The sequence below is a fragment of the Pseudorasbora parva genome, chromosome 2, assembly GCF_024679245.1.
Source record: "Pseudorasbora parva isolate DD20220531a chromosome 2, ASM2467924v1, whole genome shotgun sequence".
Classification (NCBI taxonomy): domain Eukaryota; kingdom Metazoa; phylum Chordata; class Actinopteri; order Cypriniformes; family Gobionidae; genus Pseudorasbora; species Pseudorasbora parva.
In genome coordinates, this window is record NC_090173.1 from 12,969,455 (window position 1) to 12,991,720 (window position 22,266).

Here is a 22,266-nt window from a genome sequence, read left to right on the forward strand (position 1 = left end):
TTTTCATAATGGTAATTCAAAGTACCTTTTACATAGAAAAAGTATTGAAATAATGATAAAATAATCACAAAATATGCATAAGAAATAAAAGTCCTGAATCAAAAAATTCAGGTCACCTCTGTCTGGTGACAACCCCAGCTGCAGCGTGCACCTCACCCCGTTTAACCTCAGTAATTTGGATTTAAATAAAAGTTATAATATGTCAAAAGGATATTATGTTTTAACCTCATGAGATAGGTAATATTAAGCATCGTCCACCTCATCACCTCTCTTACACAAGTGTGCGCATATAACAACTTTCCTAGACCATCAGCCTCTTTCAGCGAAAAAAAAAAAAAAAAAAAAAAGTATTGTGTTAAAATTTTCTAACATTTTTTTTTAACGCTCAGATTTTGGTTTCTCACACTTCACATCTGAGTGTGCCTATCACTCACCCTTCTCCCAACCGCTCTCACCCAGACAACTCTAACCACAGAAAATAAGGTGCAATCAGTCAGACATAGTGGCACAGTGCTCACTCAGTAAATACACAAGGTTACATTAAAACAGTTAAGAATTAAACAAATAAAAAGATGATACATAATCGATAAAGTGCAATCAGTCGGATGTACAGTGGCTCAGAGCTCATTCAGTAAATGCACAGCTAAACAGATGTGTTTTGAGTCTGGATTTGAATGTGGCTACTGTTGGAGCACATCTGATCTGTTCAGAAAGCTGGTTCCAACTGCGGCTGGCATAATAGCTAAAAGCAGACTCTCCTTGCTTTGAGTTAACTCTTGGTATTTCTAACTGATTTGATCCTGCTGATCTGAGTGATCTGTTGGGTTTGTATTTAATCAGCATATCTGCGATGTATTGTGGTCCTAGGTCATTGAGTGATTTATAAACAAGTAATAGTACTTTAAAATCGATCCTAGATGTAACTGGAAGCCAGTGTAAAGACCAGAGGACTGGTGTGATATGGTCATATGCCCTGGTTCTGCTCAGCGTTCTGTATGAGCTGCAGCTGTCTAATGGTCTTTTTGGGAAGGCCGGTGAGAAGGCCATTACAATAGTCTACCCTACTGGTGATGAAAGCATGAAAAAGTTTCAATAAACTAAGTCTTGCCTGGAAACAAAGCATCTAATTATTGCAATATTTTTCAGATGATATTATGCTAAATTAGTTATTGCTTTTTCATGACTACATTTTTGGTAACACCATCATTTATTTGTATGGTCCTTTTTGAATATTCTGTTGACTATAAAAACTGTGCACCTACACATCAACCAGCTCTCATTAGAGTATAAGTAGACTTTCAGAGAGTATGAACAGAAAACTCAAGTGCAGAGGGTACACAAACAGAGTTTATTGACTATAGGAAATAATACAACCTCCAAAGTAGTGACACATATGAACAAATATAAGAGGAATTGTCTGGGCGCTCCAGAGCTGTCTGTACAGTGCTCATCAGAGATCACCCAAGAACGCAGCGCCCACACAGGACAGGGAACGGGACGAGGCAGAGAGAACAGCGGCGGCAACGATCAGCTGTCATTCCTCGTCTACGTGGCCTGAGCACAGCAGCGAACAGGGGTTAGTGACAGATCACACACAGAAGAATGCCACAAAACACAAATGTGGTGTGACAAGCAGCGGGGCGAGGGACCGCGAGAGCGGGCCGGTGATGAGAGTGAATGAGTGCCAGCTGCGTGACACATCGTTCTTGTCTAGCGGCCATGTGACGGGAGCATGAAAGGAGGAGCAAGGGAAGCGGAAGACGAGAGAGGACCAGGCCTGGACTTATGTTGAGTTTTGTTTTACATGTTATTATGCGTTTGTGGGCAGTCGTCCGTGAGGGGCTGCGCACGGTTTTTACTTTCGTTTTGTTTATTTATTTGTATATTAAGGTTTGTTGAACGTTCGCCGGTTCCCGCCTCCTTCCTTCCAATCTACGAAATTCGTTACACTGGTGCCGAAACCCGGAAGGAAGGAGGCGGGAACCGGCGAACGTTCAACACTTTTTAATTCAAAATAAATAAACAAAGCGAAAGTAAATCCCAAATACCCACATAATAAAACGTGGGCAGCCCCTCACGGACGACTGCCCACACAAACATAATAAAACTTAAACAAAACTCAACATAAAATTCCAGGCCTGGTCCTCTCTCGTCTTCTGCTACCCTTGCTCCTCCTTTCATGCTCCCGTCACATGGCCGCGAGACGAGACCGGTGTGTCACGCAGCTGGCACTCATTCACTCTCACCACCGGCCCGCTCTCGGGGTCCCTCGCCCCGCTGCTTGTCACACCAAAACAAACTAAATTAAAATAAATATACCAAATCAAAACACTACACAACGAAATTGCCACAACACAACGGAAATGCTCCCGACCATGAGAGGGCTCTCCGAGTGCAATGAAGTTAGTTTTCCTCGCCATTGTTCTATAGATTGGCCAGTCTTACAGAGATATAAACACTACAATCAGTTTTAAGTGTGTAACCATTGTATATCGACATGAAATATCAATTCAAAATCACCTCAAGGCATTATAGCTGCATATTTATACTCGAAAACTTTTTACTCTCCATCATGACAGCGCTTGATGCCTCATTGTGTTGTGATTTAATTCCGTTGTGTTGTGACGATTTTGTTGTATTGTGGTTTAATTTAGTAAGGCTGCACTACTGGGCCACTTCTTATTCTTATAAAGAATTAACAGAGGTTTAGATGTTAATGTTTTCTTGAAAATGTTTGGTCACCATTATGGTGATTAGTGTTTCCTTTAGTTGGGCAGTTTTACACTTGTGAGTTTGTGTTCTTTGTTACGGTATTTAAAAAAAACATTTTATTTTTATTTTTATAAAGAATGGCAGACACAAAGATAATCAGGTCATATAGTTCTCAGTAACTACCCTAACCTTTCCAGCCTTGTACAAGTCTAGACATGTTGGTGCAGTGTTACTTAAAGCTTGGACTATTAAAATAAAGTGAAACCAACATTTTAATGTTCTTAGAATGTTACAAAGCAACATTCTTATAATGTTGAGTTTTTTTTAAATAAAAACAAAGTTTAAATAATTTTTCAGGAACATCACACTGACCTTAAACAAGCGTTCCATTAACACTAAGAAAACTGGAAAGTTTAACATCCCCTTAACCAACAACAAAACAGAACAGAAATGTGTTAGCTGGGTCAGTATTGAGAATAAAGATACACGTTATACAAGTTAAAATGACTGAGTGCATCTAAATAAAGGAAGATATCCCTCCTGATATTGCAGGTTATTTTATTAAATGTGATACTAACCTGACATGAATCCAGAAAAGTTTTCATCCCTGTGAGTTCAGAGATAATGGAGGGAAAGAGATTTACAGAAATATTTAAAAGTTGATCAGATAAAACAAAACACATTTATAATGGCTTTAACTATGGACATTTTTAAAAAATAAAATAAAACATCATTATTTGGCTTAGTATATCAAATTTCAAATGGTGTGTTCAGTTTGTGCTTACAGTTAAGAAGTTTAGTTCAAAATCACAGAACAACGAATGTGATTGTCTTTAAAATTGTTTGTACTCACAGGGTTGAAATACCAGTAAAATCAGCAAAGAAAATGTGAAGAGGAATTCAGAGGAAAAGACGAAGACTCTCAGATCTCCGACTACACCATAACCATTAACTGAAAATAAACAAGAGTACTTTAATTACAAGATACAATTGTATTTGGCTGTAAAAAATAAATCTGCAAAGTTTATCCTTTTGATCTTTTATTAAAAACAAATCTAACCTTTCATTAAAATAAAATAATTGAAAGTGGGGGTTAATACAATTTTGAAATAAATGCTTTTCTCCAAAACACATTGGCCATAATTATTGGCATCTTTTTATTAAATACTTTTAACAACCTCCTTTTGCCAAGTTAACAGCTCTGAGTCTCCTCTACTGCCTGATGAGTTTGGAGAACACCTGACATGAGATCAGAGACCATTCCTCCATACTGAACCTCTCCAGATTCACAGATCCATATTGACGCTTCTCTTCAGTTCACTCGACTCGTTCTCTTTAGGGTTCAGGTCAGAAGTGGGATGGCAATGGCAGAAGCTTCATTTTGTGTTCAGTGATTCATGTTAATATTTTTCTAGCAAAGGCCGTCAGGTTTAGATGTTTTTATTTGTTGGTATTTGCTAGAATCCATTTGAATGTGTCTGAACAAGATTTCCAGGACCTCCAGCAAAAAATAGGCCCACAACATTAAAGATTCAGCTATTTTTAGCCGTGGGCATGGGATACTTTTTATCCCTGTTTGCACCTAAAAGCTCTTTTTATAGTTTCATCAGACCACAGTACCAGGTCCCTTTTGAATTTCCTGTCGTGTCTGACAACTGAATATGCTGGAGTTTGTTTCTGGATGAGCGAGGAGGATTTTTCTTGAAACCCTCCGAAATAACATGTGGTGATGTAGGTTTTGTTTGATTTTTTTTAATGCTTTCTGAGCCCAGGACTCAACTAATCTCTGTGATTCTCCTCGCCGCCCTGACGCTTTGGTCTCCAGTGCCAGTGACTCCGCTCAGTACCATCGGCCCTCCATCTGCACCATTGGATCCACCAGTTCAGTCTCCATTGGTCGTCACCCAAAGGTCGACAGCCTTACCAGCAACATCTCGGCTCCACCCTCCATCGACTCGACATTGGCTGTCGGCTCTGGACATGCGCCATCAGACTTCCTTCACATTCAAAATCTGGGTGTCATCGCTCCACCATCACCATCCCTTCACCACATCCGGCCACCATCCCTTCACTTCTACCATCTCCTCGTTCCCCTCCAGAACCCCCTTCACCCCTCCATATCTCTATTTCTCCATCCATCGATGTGCTACTCTGTAACACCACGAGGTCACGCCTTGTCGGAGGGGGCATTCTTTTTAGTTTGGTTAATGGACTTTCTGTTTTTTGTCACATTTCTTTGTCACTGTTAAGTGTATTTGTGTTTTTCATTTGAGTCCCTAGGTGGCATTGAGGGGAATCCCCAACCTGTAGGAAAGCATGACGTCATCAGGGACATCAGATAAAGGGGCGTTGGCAGCGTCATGGCGTCCTCTCCTCTTAAAAATATCTATATTCACAGAGGGGTAGTTAGATTTAGCCAGATTGGTTTTTGAACATACAAGACGAATTTCAGTTTTACTACTGTTAAGTTTGAGAGGATTGGAAGTAAACCAAGCTTTAATTTTAGCTAAGCAACCAGATAGGATAGTTGGAGGAAAGTTGGTAGGAAATGTTGGTTGTCATCGGCATAGCAGTGAGACTGAAGCTCTGGACATCACAAAACAGGCTACAAAAAAGTAAATAGCAAAAATAAAAGCAAAATAGTAAGATCATTCATCTGCATAATTGCTGGGAGTTTTGTACTGCTGCTGCCAGGTAATTAATGCATGGAAATTAGAATAATTGAATCAAAGTATCTTATTGAAATTAAGGTGATATCTACATCACAGTGCGATATAACCAGTCACTTAGTTAATAATATAATAATGTATTAGCTAACATGTATTTAACAAGGATTTTATTAATTAGACAGTAAAGAGTTTTGTTTGCTCACCTGTTTTCATTGTCAGTTCAGTCATCAGTGCAACAGAGTTCAGTAAAACAACACCCACTGATCCAAACAGATACACAAGGGCAGTACAGTGCAGATATTGGAACATCTGGAATACTGGAAGATCAAATGATACAGTTTAATATAATTTAGAAAAAATTAGACCACGTTAACAACCAGCATATAGGGTCTCCTTTTATATCTTTTTTTTCTGAATTTGTATCTTAGTGTGTTTAACAAATAAATGACTTGATTATTTTAATTAAAACCTGATGATTATGTACAATATTCATACACAAATACATTGTTAACATTTAAGCTTGTGAAAGCTGTGAAATATCAGCTTGATATCATGAACACACATGAATGGAGCCCCTGATAGTAAAGCATTGAATCATGGTTTAAATTTAACATTTATTTTTCATCAATTTTGTACGGAAGCCTAGCCTAGAAATCTAGACGCACCCTAGCGGCAGCAAATCTAATCAGCCCGCGAGTGTCATCTAGCAACTCTCAATACACTTCTGAGCTGTAATCGCCTAACTCTTGCCGGGCCAATCACATCGTGTATGGAGTCAGTGGGCAGGGCCATAATGACGACGGCCGAGTTGCTTTTGCGTGCTTCTAGTAAACACAGAAACTGGCGAACGGCGGCGGTCTTTCGAATCAGCTTTGAACGCGACTCTGGAAGACTTGGAGTTAAGCTTTTCTCTGAGAAAAGAACAAAGAACGGCACTGAAGTCATTCTTAAAAAGGGAAGATGTGTTCGAGTTTTGCCTACTGGATACGGCGAATGTTTAATCTATCAACAAGCTCTGTTTCACCTTCGTTGCTCTGGTTGGTTGTAGCGCTATCCTATCACGTGCAGAGAGAATTTGAAAGACAACCGTTTATCCCACCCCTCAGATTGAGCTGTCAATGGTGAGTTTCCAGACCAAACATCTTGATGTGGGTCTGGCTTGTCAGGCTAACGGAAGCCCTGAACGGCCATGGATAATATTTTTTCTTCTTACAGCAGCCACAGAAAAACTAATGTTTAAAAGAAAAAGAATTAAAAATAGGAGATCGAGCTTTTTCAGTCGTGGCCCTAAGGCTGTGGAATGATCTGCCTATGCGTGTCAGAGTGGCTCCCAGCCTTGACAGTTTTAAATCACGACTTAAAACTCACTTTTTTTCATTGGCCTTTAAACCAGCCTGAGAGTTCATTTCTGCATTTTATTATTTTAGTTTGTCACTTGTTTAAACTGTGTATTGTGTTCATGTTATGTGTGTGTGTTTTGTTTTGTTTGTTGCAATTATGTCAGTGTCCAGCACTTTGGCTAACTTTGGTTGTTTTAAATGTGCTTAACAAATAAAATTGTATTGTATTGTACTGTAAAAGTCAAAGGTCAAGACTCAAACTAAAGCAAACAATGATCACCATAATGGTGACTTCATATGAAACGTTTTCAAAAAAACATGAGAAGTAACAGAGGTATAGATGTTTGATGGTAAAGTTGTTTTTGAGTTTTCATTAACAGTTTTCAAGTCAGTGACTTTTTACCATGTTATTATCAGCCCTGCATGGCCTCTGATTAAAAGAAGTCAAAACAGACATGATTTTACTCTATTACCTTTTTTTTTTTTTTTTTTTAACAAATACCAATTTCTTATGTCAATTTTGATACATTTTTCATCATTGAAATTACAATATTTCAAGGTGCAAATGTTAAGTTTCAATGTTGATTCAATGTTGGTCTGCTATCAGGGGCAGGATTTAATCAAATATAATGAGTTTCACAATTAACCTCAAAAAGTGTCAAATTAAGGCTTTCCTGAATAAATGAACTGAAGAACTTAATAACTAATCTTTCTTCAGAAGAGAAAAATAATAAACTAGAGCTCATAGAAAAACATCACAGAGTAAAGATAATCAGAGTAGATGATTAATACTATACCCCACTGAAATGATTCTATGAAGTTTAACACTGCCCAGAGTAACTGAAGAAAACTAATCATGCAGGCCCACCCCATACGATCTGTACATGGACAAAAACATCAGCTTCAGTGTCACAGTAACAATTTCAAGTAACTATTAATTTATTGACAAACAAACAAAGTTCTTTAGTAGCTCATATAGTGTTATTGTTAGATGTACGGTGTACATTTTAGGATATCCTCAGACCTCATATGATGAAAAGGCGTCATGCCTAAAAGGCTTCAGTTGTTGGACAAAACGGCATCGCTCCTCAGACTGAAAGGCTTCAGGTCTCAGGAAAAACAACCCCAGGTGTCAGGTCTCGTACAATTAGGCATCGGATGAAAAAGCATTAGACTAAAAGGCATCAGACATAAAGGCATCAGACAAAACGCACTCAGAATGAATGTTTCGAATTCCACTGAGAATCAGAGAATAATCCACCTCGCAGTAATGACATGGATAGACCTTGAAAACAGTATAACTGTTGGGACAAATGTATGTACGATAGGCGGGTAGAGGGAGCGCGGTCAACAAATTCCTTGTGAGACTTGAAGATTGCTTCTGCTGATGAAACTGCAAACTATTTTTCAGTAATTTTTTTTCTTTAATTAATTGCACTCTTGACTCTTGGTCTTCATTTTTCACTACTGGTCTTGGGTCCTAAACTGTTATCCCCTAACAAGGGAAAGAAACCTTTCGAGACTGTGATGTTATAGCTTAAGCACAGCGCTGCTTTTTGTACAGAGGTTACCAGGGAAACTCCTTTATTTCTGCTGAACAGTGTAACATTGAAACTAAAATATCAAGTACAGCTTACTTTTGGTCTCTGTCTCTCCACTCCATCAGCTTTAATTAGTATTAGTATTATTATTATTATTATTATTATGCTTGAATAACAATTAGCACACATAAAGAACATTGCCAAGGATATAGGCTAGGCCTACATAAAATGAATACCATCAATAGACAGGTTCTACATAATTAACACACACACACACACACACACACACACACACACACACACACACACACACACACACACACACACACACACACACACACACACACACACACAATAACAAGGTTTTATTTTGTTTGTTTTTTCTGCCAGGAAAAGTTACGAATTATACTCTAATAGTAAAGTCTAATAGTAAAAGACTGGTACTATCACGCCTGAGTTGTTGAGAACCTCTAATTATAATACTTGCTGGTCTGTTAATTAACTTGCTATATTATAGCATATAGCCTGAGTCTTTCTGGTAGAAACAATGCTCTGCAGAAGTGTGGACGGTGTCAGATTTGGGATGTTCACTATATTGCCCTGCAAAAGTGTTAACTTTGTAAACTTTTTTGTAAAACTTTGTTTTAACCCTAAGCAAAGAAGAAAACGAACTTCACAGTAAATACATTGCGGGGCCTTCAGTCCTTTTCATCTGATCGATGCCTTTATGTCTGATGCCTTTTTATCCGATGCCTAATTGTATGAGACCTGATACCTGAGGTAGTTTTTACTGAGACCTGAAGCCTTTTAGTCTGAGGTGCGATGCAGTTTTGTCCAATGATTGAAGCCTTTTAGTCTGAGACATGACGCCTTTTAATCATATGACTTAGGTCTGAGGATGTCCTAAAATGTACACCAAACAGATGATGTTAAAATTATTTTATACTAACATTACCTTTTTCATTTTCCAGAGATATGATGTAGAAATAAACTATTATAGCATTGACTGAAAATATGAAAATTAACCACACTGATCTCCTGACCAAAGGTGAACCTGAAAGAAACATGGTTTATGTTAATAGAAATAGTGCATATCTGTTCTAAAATAAAAACAATAAAAAAAATAAAACATCTCTACTGTAAAAAAACTGTATCACATTATGATGTTGATATCAAGGATCAGATCATAATTTAAACACTTACAGCCCATCTGTTCTACCCCAAATGTAAGATCCCAGTTGTATCTTGTCAATTTGAGAAATATTGGTAAAATTGCAAAAATGTAGAATCCTAAAAACAGAAGATTGTATATGTTATTACAGATGCAGAGAGAGAGACACATTCACATATGACTAGTTGACAAACAAATTAAATTAAAAAAAAAATCTCTTGAGATAAAAAAAAAAAATCGTCCCCGGTTACAACTGTAACCTTAGTTCCCTGAGAACAGGGAACGAGACGCTGCGTCAGCTGACGCTACGGGGAACGCCTCCAGCGTGACTGGTGTCTGAACTACTATCAAATCATGGCAATCCTACTGACCGGCGACAGCCTATGATGTCATCAAGGTGCGACCAGGAAGTATATAAGGGCGCCTTGCAAATATGACACTAGCTTCTTCGTCTGAAGGGACTGTTTGGCAGGCAGGCCTTGAAGCATGGCAAACTGACGCAGCGTCTCGTTCCCTGTTCTCAGGGAACTAAGGTTACAGTCATAACCGGGGACGTTCCCTTTCGAAAGGGAACTTGAGCTGCATCAGCTGACACTACAGGGAACGATATACCCACGCTGCCATGCTGAGGGGAGTGTATGCCCCTTACTAGCAGTGACAACTGCCTGGACAAGAGTTCGAAAAGGATAGTCTGAACCACTCCCCCTCTGGTCACACTAGGCTGTCAGTGACAGCATTCCCTACGGTCATAGCCCAAGCTGAGAGGTAATGCCTAAGAGAGGACCTTATTAAGTTTTTATCTGAGGTCTCTTACCCTCGGCTGCTCAAAAGCCTGGGACCAACTAATTCAACAGAAGGGGTCCCTTTAAGAGAATGTGGCTAGGGGGCCCGAGGGCGCCCCAGCCGGTCACTATTCGGGAAACCTTCACCGAATGCCACCAGGGAGGCCTGACCTAGTATCACTTTTGTGGGACATCCCGGCTTGGCCAACCCTGTCTGTTTAGAAACAGAGCCTCCGGACTTTGCTTACTCATGAGCATCCAGACTGAGGGACTGCAAACTGGCAATGTCCTCCTCAAACCGGATCTCGGAGACGGGAATCCTGGAGAGCAGTACTCAGCATAGTGCTTCTTACCCTTGCCAGCGAGGGGAGTCTCTTCTGCTCGATCCTAGGATCTACTGAACACATATATTACAGGGGTGCTCAGGAGGCCGGACAGGCCTATGGGTTGATCTAACCGGGAGGCCCCGAGGGGGGCCTGCCCGTCTGATCAGGCTCAGGCGGCCGTAAGCTCGCAGACGACTCTCAGTGAGGGGAGCTCTTAAGCCTGCCTGGTAGGTAAACCATGCTGTAGGCTGGCCGGTCCCTTTCCTGAAGAGGCAGCGCAGCAGAAACGGCGTCTCGTCGTGCTAGGGCATGAGCCCGCCCTCGGGTATTGGCGGCTAAGGCCGGGACCCAACAGCGGGCAACCACTAGCTGTCAGCATAAAGCCAGTTATGTGTTCCCGTCCAAGGGACTCGTTCCCCGCCAGGGAGGCCTGAAGGAGCCTCTACCTGGCACCGTTGAGGCTAGCTGTTACAGGCCACAGGGAGGTGGCTTTACTGGTCCCCTCAGGGAGGCCCATGAGGCCATCAACACCAGAACACCACCCATGCTAGCTGCGCGAGTGTCCAAACAGTGGAGTTCGCCCTCAGGAAGGCCTGGCGAGGCCTACCACCTGGCAGCAAGGCCTGCTAATGGCTAGCTTGTCACCGAGACCGGATCCGGGAATCCCTTCCCAGGAGGCCCAGGGGGGCCTACCACCTGACAGCACATTACACCGGCTAACCGAGCGTCCGAACTCGGGGGCTCACCCTCAGGACGGCCTGGAGAGGCCTGCTACCTGCTAGCCAGACGGGCAAACTGTTGGAACCCTCCCCGGCTCACATGGGCCACAACGTCAGAACTCACTCGCAGGGAGGCCTACCACCTGTCCTGGAATTAACTGCCCGGACTGCCTCGGCTGGCGTCTCCCCGCCAACCGGCCTTCTACAGTCGGTCCGTCCCAGCAGCCCGTAAGGCCCTCTGTGCGACGGCGCAGTCTCCCAGGCAGCGCCTACCAGCATGGACCTAAAACACAATGCCAACAGCAGTGCACTTAGCATAAAACGCCTTGAACCCTCTAAAGCGAGGGGAGTACAACTTACGTCACCTGCCTCCAGGGCGGCCGTCTGGTCGTCCAGCGGTCCGCCGTCCGCACAAGGGCGTCAGCTATGGAAGTGTTTCAGCTCCAGGGGAGCATCCTACCAACCCATGCTAAGCCGATGGTTGGGAAGTACAGCTCGACCCGAGCCCTAAAGGTGGAGCAGAAGACACAGAGCAAGAAGTGAAGTATTCAACACACACTACCAACCGGCCGTCCCTCCCAGAACAAGGCCAGGGGCCGCCCAGAAGTGGCGGCCACAATAAGCTCTGGGAGGCGGGGTTAGCAAAGCCAGTCTAACTGCGCACAAGCGAAGAGACGCCTACCCCGTCCCACGACCACTGGCAAAGTCGCAATCCATTCTGCTACACACCATTCTGCATTATAACAGCCCTCAAACGCAGAAAAAGGGGGGTGGGCATTGGCCGGACGACCCTGAACTGAGGGGAGGCCGGGTAGGGATAATAAGCTCCTGCAGATCTACTGACAGGAGCCCGGGGCAACTTGCCGGAGCAACACGCCACCGCAAGACGCCACCGCCATTCCACCAGCAGCCTAGGCCAACTTGATGCACCAGCATGGGTCTGATAAAAGCCCAACAACCAAGGCCCTAAAAAGCTGGGAAAGACCTTACTGCAGTTCATGCGCTAGCCTGACCTCATACACTCATCTAGATATTTCACTAGCAGAGGTGCTAACGCTACCCAGGGGTGGCTATGGGCCTAACATTTCGACTAGGAGAATGCACATAAATCTATATCGACGCTACATGCCCGTGGGCATGCGCGGTGGCCTCAACTGCTCATATTCACATATCCAGATGAGAAACTGCCTACCACAGACCACAGTGCTGCACTAGCAAAACATACAGCCTAACATAAACACTTAACATCGTTCTAGCCACCCCACCGGAGAACTACAGGCCCACTCTTCTCTTTAAGGGATCCCATGGTGTTGAGACTTGTATGGCTTAATATAACATAAATGATGTCTCTTACTGAATTATGTGGTAGAAAACCCATGAAAGATCTACGTTATTTAAAAAATCGATTTTATATTTGGACCATGGGCGGCGCCATTTTGTTTGCGTTCTAGGTTGATGACGTAGAGTGGTTGAACTCCTCAATCAGCTGGCGTTACCCGTTGCTATTTTTACCACAACGCAACTCGAAAATTGTTTCAGAGTTAAACAAAACAAATGAATTGCTTTGTAATTGTACTTAAAACACACTCAAACATACATGTGCACACAAACTCACCTACACAAGTCACAAACAGATCGGCGGGCGCGCACACACACGTCCTGACTGCTCTGTCTCAATCGCATGCATCATCACCAAAACATCCTGCCTCTCTTCCTCACGTTACTTTATCCCATCGTCCTACCTAGATATTTCCCTCTGCTGGTCACATTAGGCATTATAGTTAATCTACTATCAACAGTCTATCTAGGGAACAGGATGTGTTGAACAGGATATCAACACAGGGAATAGATTGAGGGTTATGTATGCGCGCGCAGTGCGTGCGTGTGTGTGTGTGTGTGTTCGCGCCGATCTGTTGGGGTGTGTGTGTGTTCGCGCCGATCTGTTGGGGTGTGTGTGTGTGTGTGTGTGTTCGCGCCGATCTGTTGGGGTGTGTGAGAGTCTGTGTGAGAGAGAGAGTTTGTGTTGCATTGATTTGGACCTTCAACCCATTGGTTGCCATTGAAGTCCATTACGTGAAGAAAAATTCTGAAAAAACGTAACCTCTTTTTTTACTGAATAAAGAAAGACATGAACATCTTGGATGAGATGGGGGTGAGTATAAGGACATTTTTATTTTGAAGTGAACTAATCCTTTTAAAGACATTCGGTCATATTTACAGTTGTTAGATTCACTTATGACTGAGATGAAACTTGTTTAATTTTCAAACATGAGGGTGAATATCTTATATCTTTTGGAGGATTAGGAACACTTTTTATATATTTAAACTTCGATCCATATTGTCACGGAACAGAAGGCAGGCAGAGATAGGATCCAAAAATGCAGTGAGAATCTAATAACGAACAAACAATACAAATCAAAAACCAGGAACAAAATAAAACTGAGCAAAACCACAAAAGAAACCACGGGGAACAGAGAACACCTGCATGACATTAACCATGACATAAAACAACAACAAACAAAGAACAACTGAATCACTGGGGTATATATACACAAGGGAATCAAAGTTAACAAGATATCAAGGGGGAGTGGCAAATAGGGAACCCCTGGGGGAAACTAATCATGAAGAAAAACTACAAAGAACTAAGAAAAACCACAGGAACAGGACATAGAAACAAGGCACAGATAAACTTTAACATAAAAGTCCCACAGAGTGCCAGACACAGAACAGATATGACGTGTATGAGCTAGATGATTATAACTGGATATAAATGGATACAGAGGAGAGATGGAATGTTTTAACGCATATTTTTTCATTGCCCGTGATTCAGTGTTTATGCAGGGATTATGTAATTAGCATGATACATGTACCTGACAAATAATACATTGTTACATTTGAATTTATTCTGATTTACTCTGAAATTATTAAGGCCTGGTTTCACAGAGAGGGCTTAGATTAAAGGTGCACTATGTAGTATTTTTGCAGTAAAATATCCAAAAACCACTAGGCCAGTGTTATATATTTTGTTCAGTTGAGTACCTACAGTCCCTGACAAAAGTCTTGTTGCTTATCTATTTTCTAGAAATACCTGATATTAACCTGACTTTTAATTAATTCATTGGTGTTAGAAATAGCTCATATGAAAAGCTAAAACCCTCCCAAATGATGTTTAATGCACTGAAATAAATAATGTTCACAGAAAAAATATTTATCATTTAATCAAGACAGAAAGGTCAAATTTTGACAAGACAAAAGTTTTGTCACCTATACAGAAATTGAACAAATTTACTGCAAATACAAAAATATGTCAGCAAATTAAGTTGTGGTGCTGTGAGATCCAAATTTAATATATTGTATGACTTCCATGAGCTTGAAGGACTGCATCCAATTTCAATTTCAAATTTCCAATTTTAGCAAGGATTCATACAATTTATTGATGAAGTCATCAGGAATAGCTAAGGAAGCAGTTTTGCATGCCTCCCAGAGTTCATCAATATTCTTTGGTTTCGTCTTCCATGCGTCCTCTTTCATCCTACCCCACATATGCTCAATGATGTTCATGTCTGGTGACTGGGCTGGCCAATCCTGGAGCATCTTGATCTTCTTCGCCTTGAGGAACTTTGATGTGGAGATGGAAGTATGCGATGGAGCACCATCCTGCTGCAGAATTTGGCCTCTTTTATGGTTGGGAATATAAGAGGTAGCTAAGATTTTTTGGTATTTTAGACTATTGATGTTGCCTTCCACCCTGCAGATCTCTCGCACACCCCCATACTGGATGTAACCCCAGACCATGAATTTTCCGCCACCAAACTTCACTGTTTTCTGGGTGAATCTCGGATCCATTCTGGCTCCAGTAGGTCTCCTGCAATATTTGCGGCGACTGTGGTGTAATTCAACAGAAGATTCATCTGAAAAATCCACCTTCTGCCACTTTTCCAGCATCCATCCTTTTAGCAGGCTGTGGGCCTTGGCAAATGCCACACGGTTTTTCAATTGTCTTTTGTTTAGTGCTGGCTTCTGGGCACTGATTCGACCATGGAGGCCATTTCGAGACGGAATCCGACAAACTGTTCTGGTTGACACAGGGACTTCAGGTGACCAGGTCTCGTGGAGCTCTGCTGCAGTGGAAAATGGGCTGGCCTTGGATTTTCGAGCCAACAAACGGTCCTCTCGAGCAGTTGTCTTGCGGGGTCTGCCTGACCTGGGCTTGTCAAAAACGTCTCCAGTCTCTTCAAATCTTTTTTTTTATCCTCTCTACTTGACGCTGAGGCACATTGAAGGTGTCTGGCACATCAGCAGTGGATCTGGTCTTCAGCCATAATAGATGGTCATCAACACTTTAGTCTCAGGGTGAATCTTAGGCATGTTTGCAGAGGTCTAGTTGCAGATGATGTGAAGGTCTAGTGTACTGGGGTTCTTTTTATACACACTTGAGACCTAATTGATCCATTATTAGTCACAGGTGAAGCTCATATGACAAGGTGACAACACTTATGTCTTTGCAAAAATTGACTCAATGGGCTTTACCAAGCTGTGAATATTAGAATACTTTTTGAAAGTTTAGTTTTTCCCTGAAACATTATCACAAAAGATGGTGGGATTAAAATGAGCAATTTCTTGTAAAAAAAATCTTGATTAAAAATATATTTCAGCGGCACTTTAGGTCAATTTGTACACAAGCGACAATACTTTTGTCGGGGACTGTACAATATCCCAGATGTTTCCAACTATTTGTAAATTGTGAGAAAATTGCTATTTTAACTAAGGACAGGGACGTTTCCGCATTGCATTTGAGGTCGCCTGTCAATTGCGTCATATCTGCGCTACCCTCGGTTTCGGCTTTTATTTGGCAGGAGCGCTTTACTCTTAGCAGTGTGAACAGCTGAACGCACGGAGTAACGTCATAACATCATTTTAAACACTTAAATGTATCTAATATGATAAACAGAGCGGCATTACCTCAAAATCATAACCGGAAGAGCGGATCTGTGCAGGCGCCCGGCGACTGTGTCCCGTCCCGTCATAATAAAAGTCCCGGTATTCGCGAGGCGGGCATTTGTTTAACAATTGCTCCAGCAGCTGTGCTCAGGTCCATAACACTCGGTCCTGCTCTGCTTTAGACTACAGTAACGTTAATAACCACATGCATGAATGTGATTTCTGCCCAAGTCCTATTTTCCACCAGCTGTGATGAGAAGACCACATCTCCCCAAGATGCTGCGCTCACACTTTGCGTCATCAAACTACGCATTTGTTTTGAATAGGCGCCCTCCAGTGGACGGAAAGTTGCATAGTGCACCTTTAAGCCAGGATTAGCCCTTAGTTCAATTAGGACATATTAACATGCCTTCTCATGAAAAACATTACTGGTGTGCACCGTGAGCCAAAACAATGGCACTGACATAATTTTTATATATATTGGCTAAAAAAGTATTTGGACACCTCTCTAAATTATTGAATCTATAGCTGTGTCTCATTTCGGCAGGCTGCGTCCTCCGGAGGTCGTTTTCGAAGGCTGCATACGTCATAAGTCCATCTCATTTCAAAAACGTGAGTAGGGACACTCCAAATGCGACCTGTGAATGCGCCCTTCTTTCACAGGAATTCGGAGTGTTTATGAGGTGTAGCCATCGCTGCTTGTTTTTTTTTGTTTTTTAGGGTGCTTTCACACTAGCACTTTTGGTGCGCACCCGGGTTTGATTGACGATCGGTTCGTTTGGATGATGTGAACGTGGTCTATCGTAATCGAGTGCGCACCTGATCTGGTACGGTTTGTTGCTGATGTGAACGCAATCGTACTAAATCGCAGAAGTGAAACGCTATTAATGACGTATGATTTGATAAAAATGTGTGTTTTGTGTGTTTCACTCTCATTTACCTGACGAGCGTCACTGACATACTGCAAGCAGAGAGCTGTAGATTTCATTTCTGCTCGTCTTCAACGTTCTTTAGAGCTTTTGCAGTGCATTCACGGCAGATTAATGCAAGTGCCATTACATACTGAAGCTCTGGTAACAAAACCAATGGTTCAAAAAAATATATAAAAGTGACGGGAGTAGGGCTGAACGTGTTGTCATAGCAATGTGATACTTCCTGCCTTTTTTTTTAAATTCTGATTGAGGACACTCCGTATACTGCATCCTTCACAGGATATGTCCTCTGGAGGAATGATAAAATCAAATGAGACACAGCTCATGGGTGTTCAATCACTTCCGTGGCCACAGATGTATAAAATCAAGCACCTAGGCATGCAAATACTTCTACAAACATTTGTGAAAGAATGGGTCGCTCTCAGGAGCTCGGTTAACTCAAGCATAGTACATTTACAGGTTGACACCTGTGCAATAAGTCCATTCGTGAAATTTCCTTACAACTAAATATTCCACGGTCAACTGTTAGTGGTATTATAACAAAGTGGAAGCAATTGAGAACAACAGCAACTCAGGCACAAAGTGGTAGGCTACAAAAAATCCCAGAGTGGGGTCATGCTGAGGTGTCAAATCTGAAGTCGCCAATTTTCTGCAGAGTCAAGAGCAAATATCTGAATTGTTCACACAGTTGAATTTACCTTCTCTAGCAGATCCAAAGGCCCAAAACAGGAGGATGAATTGTAGTGAAGGTAGAACATCAAAGCTGATTCCAGCCAGAACACCAAATATATCATTTATCCAATGGCCTTTATCATTGGCAATAGTCAACACTGTATAAAAAACAAACAAACAAAAAAGTATTAATACAAGGACCCAAATGATTGATTTGATTTTGAATTCATGTCATGATTATGATTTTGGCTAGTATACACATGGGTTGCACTCAAACTGGAGAGGAGTTAGGAGGGCTATCGTTTATTTTTTTCATATTTCTTAGTGTTTTGCGAGCCCTGCATGAACGCTTGGCCACACTACAGATATGACAAAAGGTTAAAGTAAAATAAGTATTTGTGCTTTCAACTGGGTAATCATGTTTAGCTGCATACCCTAATGATGAGTTAATTTATTTCCAAGGGCAATGTTTTTATTAGCTATGCTTAACATGTGTGGTTGATTTTAGCTCCACGTGTCAGAGCATACCCCTGAGTATAAAGATTATGTCAATGATACATCAACTGATTTAATTGATGAGGTGGTTGCTTATCTCTTATTAACTTTCAACATATATCTATTGTTAATGAGAACACAGTATGTGTTTATAGAGCTAAGCCATGATGTGGCATGGTAGCCTAGGCACATACAGTCAGACATAAGCCACTAGAGTTAAACCATTCATCCTCTTAGACTCTCATGATATTCAGTTTTAACACTGATGTACAATGTGTAACAGGACAAAGCTCAGGTAGGCCGTGGCATTTAAACGATGCCCAATTGGCACTAAGGGGCCTAAAGTGTGCAAAGAAAACATCCCCCACACCATTACACCACCACCACCAGCCTGCACAGTGGTAACAAGGCATGATGGATCAGTGTTCTCATTCTGTTTACGCCAAATTCTGACTCTACCATCTGAATGTCTCAACAGAAATCGATACTCATCAGACCAAGCAACATTTTTCCAGTCTTCAACTGTGGTGAGCCTGTGCAAATTGTAGCCTCTTTTTCCTATTTGTAGTGGAGAAGAGTGGTACTTTTGCTGGTGTAGCCCATCCGCCTTAAGGTTGTGCGTGTTGTGGCTTCAAAAATGCTTGGTTGTAACGAGTGGTTATTTCAGTCAAAGTTGCTCTTCTATCAGCTTGAATCAGTCAGCCCATTCTCCTCTGACCTCTAGCATCAACAAGGTATTTTCACCCACAGGACTGCCGCATACTGGATGTTTTTTCCCTTTTCACACCATCCTTTGTAAAACCCTAGAAATGGTTGTGAGTGAAAATCCCAGTAACGGAGCAGATTGTGAAATACTCAGACTGACCCGTCTGGCACCAACAACCATGCCACGCTCAAAATTGCAAAATTGAAAGGTGAAATTAAATCACCTTTCTTTCCCATTCTGACATTCAGTTTGGAGTTCAGGAGATTGTCTTGACCAGGACCACACCCCTAAATGCATCGAAGCAACTGCCATGTGATTGGTTGATTAGATAATTGCATTAATGAGAAATTGAACAGGTGTTCCTAATAATCCTTAAGGTGAGTGTATTTAGTGAAAGAGTTAATTTCTCTAGTACACTAACTATGCTACGTGACATTGTTTACAAGCTGTTTTGTTGATGTCTTCCACCGTTGAAACACTGATTGAGCTATTACACGACATATGATACATTGTAATGCATCCTCAGCATTCCGTCAGATGTTGATTCATGTTTATTCTATTCTTTGACTAGGAAGAGATGATTGCTTTCACTTGCGCCAAACTGACGCGCATATACAGTGATCAGTCACGTCACATTAAAGAACTTCAAAGCGGTATTTATCGTTTGAATTTTGTGATAAAATGGACAGAATACTTAATATTTTCATGTGGGAACTTGGATTGAAGTATGTTTCGCCCCTTAAAACAAGCTGACTGTTAACTGCCAAAGATTGCATTTGTACCGTATGGTACACACGTGCACCTTACCCGAAGCCTTGTTTTACACCCCTCTTTCAATAAATGTCCTTAAATGTACAATTTTCTTTAAAAATATATTTTAATACAATTTTGTTTTGATCAATTTTAAAACATAAGCTTGAATAATTATGTATTTTGTTTCCCCACATACTGTGTCATTGACTGAAGGATTCCGATAGACACACTTACAGAAAATAATATAGATGAGGTTTAGCAGAAGCACTATCACAAAGAGGACTATAATGACAACATCCGATCCTGCATTATATAGAATCTTTTCCAAGACGGATTTAAACAGAACTGGAAGAAAGGAAGAGGTAAATAGAAAAACAATAAAATATTAATACACATCAGAAAAATTACAAAATATTTTCATTGAACAAATGCTGTTTATGTACAGTATTACAGTGCAGAACTGTCAGCTTCTCTGTAAGTCATTTCTGTCTGATTCTGACCCTGTGATCTTTGTGCAGCTTAATTTGCATTTGAATGTGTTATGATAACAATTGTTTAGCGATGACATTTAGATTTGTTTACCTGAATAAAAAACAGTCGAGAAAACAATATATTCTGCTCTGAAGCTGTAACATTTAATAAATGTTTTAATGTTTCCTGTAAAACAGAAAAGATGAAATTGTTTCACCAACAATATAAAACACAAACACAATGAAATATAAATATCAATACAACACTGAACACATTTTAAAGAAAAATTCATTCAGCTTTTTTTATAAAGCATCACAAATTAATCATACCTGTGAACTCATTAACATATGGAGCGGCCCAGAGCAGCATGAGAGGCCTCAGAAAATAAAGAGCAGAACAAGAGACCGTCTCAAACAGGGACCCTGAAACAAAGACAAATATTAAATAGAGCTTCAAGCAGCGATGACGGGCCCAAGCCCTGGTGCCACTGTTACACTGGTGGCTTCAGGAAAATTGTGCACTGCAGGCAATATTAATTTAAAGTGGATCATTAGAATATTCAACAACAAAAAAAAGGAAAACCAATATCAAATTCTAGCAATTCTAGAAATTCTAGCTGGCATGGGCTATCCTTAACTCATTTGATAGCAAATGCATCAAGTCAAATCACCTTCATTTATTTAGCGCTTTTACAATATAGATTGTTTCAAAGCAGCTTTACAGTGATAATAAGTGATAAGTCTCTCTGATACTTCAGGGCTGCTTTGTGCTCATGTCTAGGTACAGCTCCATCATCTGATCTGGATACGGCCTGAATCCGACAGACTATTTTGACTACTATGACAGTAAACCTTGGGATAAGCAGAAGCGGTGTCTCATTTTGGAAGGCTGCATCCTCCGGAGGTCGCATTCAAAGGCTGCATACGTCATAAGGCCGTCTCATTTCAAAAAAGTGAGTAGGACACTCCAAATGCCACCTTCGAATGCGTCCTTCTATCACAGAATTCAGAGTGTGCATGAGGTGTATCCTTCACAGCTGGAGATAACCCACAAATCTTTGTGTCGTCGGTAACAACGTCATCTTTTATTATATGAAAAAACGGCACGACCGGCAGATATACATGCAAGCATAGGTGTGGTGTTTAAATGTAAGTAGTTTAAGCTTTTTTATGTTTTTTAAGCTCTACCTCAAACAGATAGTTGTGGTACAGGATTACAACTGTTTAGTGCTTTTTAAGCGTTTATAACAGTACATTGCTGTCAAGACAAGAAACATTTCATAGTCATTTTCAAATTATAAATAATTTTCATTCATATAACTGGCGTGAGAGCGCAACGAGGTTGAACGTGTTGGCATATGACGTCTCATTTAATTCTGACTGAGGACACTCCGTATACTGCATCCTACACAGGATGTGTCCTCCGGAGGACGCAGCCTTCGAAATTTACACTGTAACCCTTTACTGTAAATTTACAGGGAATTTCTAACAGTATTGTACTGTATTTCCATAAAGCAGTGATATACTGTATCTTTTACAGAACATCTGTAAATATACAGCACTTTTCTGTTTTAACCCAGCTAAATTCGTAATACAGTATCACACTGTAAAAACATTGCATTGTGGGATTGATTTCATTAGCGTTCATTGCAGATCAGATGCAACAGAACAAATATGGAGCCAGAATGGTGACTTTAAAATTTGGCATCACAAATTAAAATTGTCATTGAAAACAAAAGCAGAACTGAAAAAGGAAACATTGGCATTGAAACATTTGCATTGAAAACAGTTGTATTGGCATTGAAACAAGTATTGGCACTGAAAAAATAATAAATTTTAATTTGTGATGCCAAATTTTAAAGTCACCATTCTGGCACCATTATAAACAAACAGCAAACTCGACTTGTCAGCGGCACTGAACTTAACAGAATCATTATTCATGCTACCATGTTAAAACACTGTATCGTGAATTTGTGAGCAGTTTTTAAGCTTTCTGTGCTTCGGTTGATTCAGTTCGCGTTTTAAAAACATTACGTA

The 22,266-nt window shown here is 40.9% G+C and overlaps 1 protein-coding gene across 1 annotated transcript in view; it reads right to left on the minus strand.

Annotated features, from left to right (window-relative positions):
- Window positions 1–1,342: 1,342 nt before the first annotated feature.
- The window catches only part of LOC137092040 (uncharacterized), a 76,969-nt gene continuing 56,045 nt past the window's right edge, over window positions 1,343–22,266 (minus strand). The window contains exons 8-19 of the mRNA XM_067456341.1: window positions 20,560–20,652; window positions 20,342–20,416; window positions 19,994–20,104; window positions 17,832–17,963; window positions 9,466–9,552; window positions 9,218–9,316; window positions 7,519–7,599; window positions 5,585–5,698; window positions 3,566–3,664; window positions 3,291–3,319; window positions 3,085–3,135; window positions 1,343–1,554 (exon numbers count right to left, since the gene is read on the minus strand). Coding sequence (XP_067312442.1) covers window positions 1,546–1,554; window positions 3,085–3,135; window positions 3,291–3,319; window positions 3,566–3,664; window positions 5,585–5,698; window positions 7,519–7,599; window positions 9,218–9,316; window positions 9,466–9,552; window positions 17,832–17,963; window positions 19,994–20,104; window positions 20,342–20,416; window positions 20,560–20,652 — 980 coding nt within the window. The 3' untranslated portion in view covers window positions 1,343–1,545. The remainder of the gene's footprint in view (window positions 1,555–3,084; window positions 3,136–3,290; window positions 3,320–3,565; window positions 3,665–5,584; window positions 5,699–7,518; window positions 7,600–9,217; window positions 9,317–9,465; window positions 9,553–17,831; window positions 17,964–19,993; window positions 20,105–20,341; window positions 20,417–20,559; window positions 20,653–22,266) is intronic.